General features: G+C 39.9%; 1 protein-coding gene across 2 annotated transcripts; it reads left to right on the forward strand.

The window, feature by feature from the left end:
• The first annotated feature begins 1,654 nt into the window (after window positions 1-1,654).
• Window positions 1,655-8,631, forward strand: fgf7 (fibroblast growth factor 7). Of its 2 annotated transcripts, none has more exons than XM_015015919.1 (4): window positions 1,655-2,006; window positions 2,313-2,948; window positions 6,411-6,517; window positions 6,608-8,631. In XM_015015919.1, the coding sequence occupies exons 2-4, from the start codon at window positions 2,663-2,665 to the stop codon at window positions 6,815-6,817; spliced, it is 603 nt and encodes a 200-aa protein (XP_014871405.1). In that variant the 5' UTR covers window positions 1,655-2,006; window positions 2,313-2,662; the 3' UTR covers window positions 6,818-8,631. The 2 variants fall into 2 exon arrangements, with proteins under 2 accessions (XP_014871405.1, XP_014871407.1); XM_015015921.1 differs by having other exon boundaries at window positions 2,532-2,948.
• Window positions 8,632-10,282: the final 1,651 nt, after the last annotated feature.

The following is a 10,282-nucleotide window of genomic DNA, read 5'->3' on the forward strand; positions in this document are numbered from 1 at the left end:
ATAAGAAATATAAACATAATTTATCCTAAAGGTCTGAATGAACTAAAATTGAATTTAGGCTTCTACAATCATACCATTCATATTGTGTAATTGTATTATTCTATTCACTGCACCTGCCGTTTAGGAAGCGACTTTAAAACGAGAGACTTTCATTTCCAGCCTCTGTTTCTAACAGAAACACCCTGAAGCTGACATCACAGGTTGCGCCTTATCTTCACCATCTCTGGGAGCGAATCAAAGATTGCAGCCATGGATACTTCCCAACACTACTGCACAAAAACACACGAAAGGCAGATCATTCAACACGAAAACATCAAGTTCATAAATTTGTTGCTGTTATTCTCTTTTGAAAAAGGAAACAGCCAATGGCAGCCGTGATCTGGGTGGTTTTGTGGAAGCCCCTCTCTTAGCACTTTTTAGGCGTTTTTTTACAAAAGGACAGACCGCTACTCCCCATGGTGAAGTCGTAAGGCCAAGGCCAGTCTCCCACCTGCTCTAACTTGTTTCCCAGCAACTCGGGGTCATTTCAAACTCAAGGGTTAGACCTTTCATCTCAAGCAGTCAGCCAAATGGTATGCCAACATAACGAAACACAGATTCCCCAATAAAATACAGCCAACAGGGACAAATGCATTGTTCCGTGCAAATACCATAAGGTGTCACCTGCAGCTCTTCCTGCAAGCCTGTCTGCAAGAAGAGGGGTCCAGGTTTCAAATTCCAGGCAAGGTCACTCATTTCATGTGGTTCTGGGAATCCTGACTGCGTCTGGCCCTTCTCGTTGAAATAATCTGCCTCAGGGGACTTCACCAGGTGCTACATGCCCCTGGTCTGCTTCAGAGACACCTCCAACGTGGAAAACAACCTCTCAGAAAACACTCCCGCATGATTTAAAGTAAACCCGTCTGAAATATGGTGCATGTGCAACAAGTCATGTTGTGTTATTTCTGTTCAACTGGGTTTTTACTTTGCTAATGCACAAGACCAGAACATGAACTGTCTCTGTGGTGATATAAAGGACAGCTGAACAAGCCGGAGCGACGTGACAGATCAGGGGAGCTGCCGCGGCCGGAGTCCTGACCTTCCCAGTGGCAAGCGCATCTTTGTAGGGCGCATATAAACTTTTGAAGTGGGACGTCTAAGAGAAGCATTCAGAGCAATAGAGTGAGACTTTAAATACAAAACACAAAAAGAGTGAAAGGATGCATGACCTCTAACAAGGAGATGACTTCTTCCTCTTAGCAGCCATGTCCTCTGCTTTTCTTTCTCTGGATGAAAACCTGTGAGGCATAACTTGTTGCTTCCCACTATTATGCCGGATCCGAGTGAGCGCTAAAAGACCTCTTTGATGTTTTCACTCAAGCCAGTAAATCCTCTCACATGACTCAGTGAGCCAAGTCAAAAACCGCAAATTAATTATGACATCTGAAATGAAAGGAGATAGATCCTGTGAAGCTTTGTAACTTGAGTAAATATCTAACCTGTCCTTTGAGTGAAAGTGAGTCAGATTTATGATATGCAACACAAAAAGCCGTTTAGAACATTGCTAAGGGAAGTTGTGGAAAACACTCCACGACTGGGTGTGCGTGGCCGTGTTTTTACAGCACTCTGGAGCTCTGTGCAGAGCAGAGAGTGGTGTTTTCGAGCGTTTATAGCTCCCTCTCATGTCTGGTGGGCGAGTGGCAGCGCGCGCCAGAGAGAGGGTGTTTCTCCACTGCATCTGAGCCATGGACAGCTGACTGGTTGGGATCTAATTGCTCTCAAGTGAGGTCAGCAGCAGGCATTTATCTAAGCAGGGTGCACGACGGAGGATGCACAGAGTCAGCTTTGCCAGAAGCAGGGAAGCCTAGATGAGGACTGACAGCGGTTCTCACCTCTTGCTTGGCTTTATTGCATCACTGAACCAGGTTTACCTGGGTTTAACTGCAGCTTCAGACCTGAGGAGTCTCATCACTGGTGCTGAAAAGCAGCACGCGTCTGACAACATCCGTCATCGCTTCAGAGCACATGTAAGTTGACGATCCACAGATATTGTTTGTTCAGTCTCTCCTCTTGCCGAAAGAGGAGAGACTTTATAGTTGTGAAGCAATCTGAAGTATTATTTTACTCTGTTGGAAGCATGATTCGTGAAGAGGAAGAAAATCACTGGCAAAATTCTGATTTACTATTTAAAAGACGTTTTTGTGAGAGGCTATTTGTACTATAGTATAGAGATATACAACTTTAAAATACAAGTGTTTGAATATTTATTCATCTATTTGCATTATTCAACACCTATGTGATAAGACATCTTGCGAATCAATCTTTTTTTACAGTGACAACCAGTACAGCCATCCCTAATCTGGATTATTACATTGCTTGTTGGACTATCATCTCAAGGGGATCAAGCGATTGACGAACTCCTTATATATGGACTCGCAAACCTATAAAGTCCCCATTCTGCCATCTTTTTGTTTTTTTGGGGGGGGTTTTCACAAGACTTCTCACCTTTGAACTCAACCCAACCTCACAAAGTCTTCCTCCCATCCCTCTAGGAGTCCCTGAAACACAGACCTGAAAGATACAAGGCAAGGGGTCAGGAGGTCGCTGGGTTGAGGAACAGCGCTCAGCTCTTGAGCTCGCGTCTCAGCATGTTCCTCATTGATCCCCACAGCATTGCATTATAATGCGCAAATGGATGCTGACATGGAACCTTCAAAGTCTGCTCTCAGGACTCTACCTGCACGCGATCTTTTTGCTCGGCAGCGTGTGTGTGGTCTACAGTGACTGCACCCCCGAGCAACGCGTTGCCATCATGAACTGCTCTAAACACGAGCGCCACACCAGGAACTATGATTACATGGAGGGAGGAGATGTGCGCATTCGACAGCTGTTCAGCGGCACGCAGTGGTTCCTCACGATTGATGACTCGGGCAACATTACGGGAACTCAAGATCCTACCAACTGCTACAGTAAGGATGTGGTCTTGTTTTAATTGCTTGGGCTAATTACAGGTTTTTCTGTTTTTTATTACATGCAGAAAATGTCGTTTTGAATGCGAGTGAAGATCATCTCAGGCATGTTTTTCTCTTAAGATTTAATATTTTGAAGGTTTAGTACTTTGCTTGGCCAGTTTGAAAGAAACAATAAGGAGATGTAATGTGTAGTGTTGTTATTACAAAGGACAGAAAGCAGGTGAAAGTCAAATTCTGGCTGTAATGAAGAAAAGTAAAAACATACTACAACTAAAATCTCAAACTCAACTACCTTGAAACAAAAATGTTTGCCGATTCACTCAGCTCTTGCCAGCACAACTAAAGAGCGACACATTTAATTTGCCAGCTTTGACAGCAGCAGTTTAACACGGTTATCTGCTCAAGTCACTGCGGTGGAAAATTCATTTTTTTCAACGTTTATATGTAGGGATGCGACTAAAACTTGCAGTCACAGTGAGGATGTTTTGCGTGGTTATCGTTTCCTCCTATCTGACAGTGTGGCAGAGGGAAAAATGTTGGCTTTAAAAGAAGATGCCTCATGGAAAAGATGTATTGCACAACAACTGGAAATGAAAGACTCAACATCTGAGACACCCACATGTGGCTGGGACTTGCACGCAAAGAGCCAAATAAATGTTTTTTTTTTTTTTTTTTTAATTTTTAATCAAAAGTTTTTTGATGATACTAGCTGGGAATTTTTTTTTAAGTTTAGAGAATGCTAGACTTCTTTTCTTGAAACAAGACAAAAACCTTGTTATGGGATTGTGCATTACATCGACCAGAAAACCAACCACTTCCACTGAACTTATGTTTTATGCTGCATAAAATATATGTAATATAATATAATATAATATAATATAATATAATATAATATAATATAATATAATATAATATAATATAATATAATATATTTGATCTCATTTACTCTTTCAAGTTTTTTTTTACTTATATTATCATTTATATTGTTTAAAATATATATTTTTACTTATCTTCAGAGCTTTTCATGGTGGTACAGAAAGTGATACCACCATCAAATTATAAAACTATTTCTTTATAGGATAAATGTCTACTACTACAATTTTTTTTTTTTTTACTGAAAATGTGCAAATAAATTGTGATGAAATGTACATACAAATGTATTTACTTCTATAAATTTTGACATGAAATGAAGGCATTTAGTGTTTTCAGATGTGCAATAAGTCACTGCCCTAATAGGCCCGTGTTAAGGCATGGCCACAGCTATCATTTTTTTCTTTTTGTTTAACCAATACTATCAAAAACATGCAAAATTTGCCAGCTGAAATGTAGAAAGACCTGAAAGACATGGGACTAACCGAGAAAATATTGCAGCCGATGTTAAAATGTTACAAATTTTGCTCCCTTTTGCTTTAGAACATGTAAGTGCTTTCAGTGTCAGCGTGACAGAACAACATAATTTCAGAAAACCCTTCTACAATATCCTGTTCTTGAACGGCTGTCTGCTGGAATCTTAGCGGCAAAGGCAAATCCGAGCTTCAGCAGTCTTCAGAAAAATCAGGATTGGGGTTTTTACCCACAAGACTGTTTGCCTTGCCAAAGGCAGCAAGTGATGGCAAATCTGTTTAAGCTGGTGATTGCCTGAGAGGCTCTCTGCTTCAGAGCCAGAATGTCTTAAATGTGTGTGTGTATGCATGTCTGTGGAAATGTGCTTCATCTTTTCATGATGCACCAAATGACTGGAACTGATAAAGAGCATTAGCTGGCCAGCGGATTACATTACCAAACATTAAAAGCAGCAACATGTCCCGATCCGTTCCTCCCAAATGAAATGACTGTAAAAGAGCAAATGAATGTTTAACATAACACGAATTCAGCGTCAGCTGTACCTTTAATCATCACGAGTTCAATCAGCAGATCAGACAGGCTGGGTTAGAATAATTTGAGCAAAGTAGTCAATGCTCACAATTAGAAGGACAAATTAAAAGGGCAAGCAGAGCACAAACAACATCTCCAGATAGGGACGCTACCATCTGTTTGTGATCTGGCAAAGACGCATGCATGCTTAATGTCAATCTGAAGAACCTCAGAAGAGTTTTCCTTTTTTTTTTTTTTTCCTCTATCTGCTTGTCAAAAGAAATAATATTTTTTACATAGAATAATGAAAGTGACACTGAGGCTTTAACGTAACCAAAACTCTGTCATCAGGACCTTGTTGTTGTTCATGAAATTAATTTGTGTTTATGTAAAAGATGAGAATTTCATTTCACGGTTTATTCATTCGCTGGAGTCAATGAGAAGAACAACATAGTAAGCCCTACATATTGCTGCATTCAGACAAGCTTTAAGTCTAATTCAACAGATTAATTACCCAGACTTTCATCTGCTTATATATTGTTTTACATGATACTCAAATTGTTAGAGTAGAACTACTTTGACATATTTTTACTCAAGTAAAAGCAAAAAGTAGCTGTCCAAGAAGGCTATTCAAATACTGAGTGACTGATCAAAACGTAAATTATTTCATTTTTAAGAATTATGTCAGATTGACAAAAATATAGTTATGTGGAAATTTTGGCTGGATCTTTAGTTGGATTTTAACAAGATTTCAAACACTTTCCTAGCTCAATTTCTTTCAATATAAAACCTGGAGCACTGAAACTTACAGCAGGTAACACAAATACAGGACAGGGTAAAAAGAAAAGAAAAAAACTTCCAATGACAATTCATGCAGTGTATTATATAATCTGTCAACCTCCAAATTGCACAGCAGACAAAGTTTGTGTATAAACACAATGTCCTACTTTAACCAAAACTGTAGGAGTGTTTCTAGTGGATATTTTTGTTAAAATAAGCTTGTTTTCAAGTCACAGTGGGTAGAGTATTTTGAGATTTTACTCAATTAAGACTAGAGATATTTCATGATAATATTACCAAAGTAAAAGTAAAAATTACAGTCTTGTAAAACTACTCCTAAAAGCACTCCCCCCCTCCCAAAAAAAAAAAAAATTACTGAAGTAAATATAACTCGTTACTAGCCACCTCTGATGATATTGTAGATAAAGTAGTCTATTGGCAACATGTATTTTCTCAAAACAAACAATAAAACGGAGCACAAATGTTCTGCCTTGCAACAGATTTGAAGAGCAGAGCTAAACTGTAGCGTGCAAAGCACATGCAAGGAGGTAGTTTTCTCAATCTCACGGGAGAGAAGCTTAATCTGTCTCCCATATGTGCAATGGCATAGGTTGTGGTTTGTCTAATGGCCACCCAGGCAAGTTAACAAGACTTGAACTAAGCCAGAAAGACCACAGACTGATTAATCACAGGAACCTCCATGTTGTTTTGCTAATGAAGATGAATGTTGAGGTCAGCGTGGAGCTGGAGTGAAAGATAGATGTTGACAGTTCCTTATCTTTTCTGCAGTGTGTCTCATTTCTTTACTGCCTGGCTGTCTGACAGGTATCCTGGAGATCAGAACGGTGTCCGAGGGGCCCACACTGGCCATCAAAGCTGTAAAGAGCCAGTATTACATCTGCATGAACAAGGGTGGGAATCTGCAAGCCAAGGTATTGCATTTCATTCGGTGTTGAACTGACGTGTCGCGGAGGAAGAGTTCTGAAACGTCACAATAAAGGTTTGATATATTGTCATTGCAGAAGACCTACAATAAAAACTGCGACTTCAAGGAGGGCTTCCTAGAGAACCACTACAACGCTTACTCCTCTGCAAAGTGGACTGCAAAGGAAATGTTCATAGCGCTAAATCAGAGGGGGCGGCCAATGAAGGGGAAGAGGACCAGGAAGGCAAGCGTAGCTTCTCACTTCATCCCGATGAAATGCTGGGAGGAGGAGAGGAGAGTGGAGTGAAGAAACTTAAGACTTTGTCCCAGACTGTGTGACTCAGGTCACATTTATATCATAACAGACACATGTAGTCTCATTACAAGCATCACTCTCCGCTCTCCTAACGTTCAGTCGTATTAATAACTGAGAAACGAATGTATCATAAGCTACGACAGTCTCCATCATACAAGATACTGAAACTGCAAACATGGACTGAAGTTATTTTGAAGTAAATAGTATAAATTGTATTAAAACAGAAGTATTTTCTTACCTAACCGTAAAAAAAACACACACACATCTACATGCAGTCCGGACTGTATTCTTTACAAATGATTTGCCACCAAGCTGCCGGATGAGGGGGATGTATTTAATCAAAGAATAAAATAAAATAAATGTAATAATTATTCAGAGGGGATAGTTGGTCTGACCAAAAAGTGCTGAAGCAAGCTGGGCTTGTCTTTACCTTCCACTGCACCAGATACATTCATACAGAGCTGACATAGTGCATGTAGTTAATGAAAATATGAACAGCAAGTCAAGCTTATTGTGATAGATGTGCATGCGTGCGTGCGTGCATGCGTGTGTGTGCGTGCGTGTGTGTGTGTGTAATTTTCTGCATGGACTCTGGTCAAGTACACTGTAGCTGCTCAATGACTCTTTTTTCATATTTCATCTTAAAACGCTGAAAGGTTTTTGCTGCTGCTGAACAGACATCCAGATATATATACAGAGCAAATATCTTAGTAAGTGAAAATAATCCCTACACTAAAAGATAAGATATTTGTTTGAAAGGGTTTTTCTTTATGTTCCTTTTCAGACTTTCCTGTTGTACTGAGTGCCAGCTGGAAAAATACCCACAGATTCAATATTTGATACTGTAATGTAATAAATATTACCAGAGTTTTGTCTATGGCGGTGCAGCACTTCCTCGCCTACGGCCCCCCAAATTCCCTCCTTAGTACAAAGCCAACATGCGCATCTTTTTTTTTTTCCCTCCACTAGAGGGTATAATAAACCTCAAAATAAACTCACATCCCTTCGCTTATGAAACTTCTTAAGTCGACTTGTCAACAAGACATCAAACTGAAATGGAAACACTCAGCTCTCTGTTAGAAGTTGCTTTGAATGTCTTCACAGCCACTTGTGCTCGGGTTAGACTGCATGTGAACTTTATGAACCGAACCTTTATCCTGCCATAAACTAAACTGACGTTAAGACTAGAAAGCTCTGGGGGAACTTGAAGACAGAGGTGTGTGTTATATACTGTGATGACATTCAGCATTATTTATTCTGTTTATTAATGAGAGAGTAAAGACAAACGTGGTATTTATTCTCAGCTTTTGCATGTCTGTAATATCCACTATGATATAGTCATACTTAATAAACAAAGAGGTCTGATCTATTATTTGCTGTGATTTCAGTGTTATGGTAAAATTACCCCGGTTTGGCAGCCTAATGTACTCTTTAACTCTGGATTTTGCATTATCCTGTTGAGAAAACCTATTACTAGTAAAAACAAACTCAATGTATCAAATTTAAATGCTTCCTTTGTTCTTTGGATGATTATTTGGATGTTGTAAATAAATTTGGGGGAAAATGCTTGTGTCCCTAGAGAATCCTGACAAAATAATTCAGATTCATCCAATCTGGTAAGAGAGACCTACCCGAAATGCACCACAAGGGGTGCGATTATGAATTTATGATGGAAGATGCATCAAAGTTTACTTCATGTACAGTAAAAGTAGAGTCTTGTCAGTGTAAAAGATAATATTGCAGACTTACCGGCAGGCTGCCAACACATGCATTTAGTTATTTAAACACAAGAGTGGATTCCCCCCTAACCTCCCACAAAATAAAAATGCTCACCGACCCAGAGAGCACGTTTTGCCAGGGTTCACATCTGGCTTGGAAAACCCCTGTCAGACGGAGACAGTAAAATTGAGAGAGCAAGCCTATGAAATACGATTGACCCAAACAACATCTGAGCAAGGTGAGGGCTTCTGCCAAGTCACGCAAAGTTAGTCTTAGCAGATAATTTGTAACATGCTCAAAACGTAAACACATTTCAGGCTCAAGGCCGTGAATTCCCAGTAGGAAGGACGTGAGGCTGGAGCCGACCAACGACAGCGAGAACCCTCCAACAGAAAGGATGCAGCACAGGCACACCAGATGCAAACTGTTACAACCTGCAATGTGTGAAATAAAGGCGCCGATTGCATTTGGACATTTTCTTCCTGAAATAGCAACTCTCTTTTATATTTGGATCTGCAGTGGATAAATGGACAGCACAGTGAAACGTATTGCTTCATGAAGCCACCTCTGAATAAACGTGAATTGTTTAACAGTTTGTCTACACGGTTTTCATTCTGCGTCATTAATGATTAGACGCTGTTTATTTTTGACACCAAAACCAAACAATTAGCTCTGTGAAAATGGCTAAATCTCTCCGTAATCTACGTAGGTGATGTCACCTTGTTTCAAAACCCAGCATGAAGAAATCCGAGTGATTCTTTATTTTTGTGCATGTAAAAAAAAAAAAAAAAAAAGCTACTGTGCAATCTGATGAACCTCTTAGGATGAAAAACTGTTCTATAACAATGATTTACTCTTAATTATGATGCTTCATAACAGCAGGATTGCATTTTTTGTATAAGCATAAACACAGAAAACCACATGTGTCCCGTATTAAAGGCTACATGCGCAGACAGGGGCAATGTCTACAAAAACAGTGAGGTCTGTGTCTGGCTGTTAACAACGGAGCCGGGAACACCCGACAGGAGGGGAGCATAAAAACAAACAAAGAAAAAAAAGGTGGATAAGGACGAACAGAGAGAGAGGTTGAGAACACACAACTGAACTTGATACATCTCAGGAAACATAAAAACTTTCCTTCCCAAAGGAAATCTGTTGCTAGTGTGTTCTGTGTTTGCACCCTTTTGCAAGGAGACTCCAATAAACTTTAGACCAGAGGGAAATAGTATCACTGCTGTACTCTCATAACAGAAGATGGGATGAGGACAGAGAACTGGATCAGATAGTTGTACTTTCTACTAAGTCATGTCTGTATTTATGCAGCAGATCTAACTTTTGAAGATCCATCTGCCCATCAATCCATGTATTTTCTCCCTTTTATCTAAGATCAGGTTACGTTGACCTGAGACTTAAAGGAGCTGAAATGCCCCCCAGGAGTTCACACTCAGCACTTCACACTCACTGTAAATGGCTTCAGTGCGAATTGAATTTTATGGCCTGAAAAATGCCCTTCCCACAGAAACCTTCATAGGCCATCCAATCCTGCTAATTAGTATCAAAAACAGGGAGTGTTGGAATTAAGACCAACAATTCAGCGACAGCTTTTGTTTTGGCATGCAGGGACCAGATTGGCCCTGAAAACTACCCAAGTAAGCAATACTCCTGCAAAGCCTCCCCAAAAAAACAAAACACTGGCTGTCATCTACAAAACTATCCACAAATTAAATGGTGTAAACT

Source organism: Poecilia latipinna, unplaced genomic scaffold (genome assembly GCF_001443285.1).
Source record: "Poecilia latipinna isolate Pla-1442-1.1 unplaced genomic scaffold, P_latipinna-1.0 Scaffold1966, whole genome shotgun sequence".
NCBI classification, from domain to species: domain Eukaryota; kingdom Metazoa; phylum Chordata; class Actinopteri; order Cyprinodontiformes; family Poeciliidae; genus Poecilia; species Poecilia latipinna.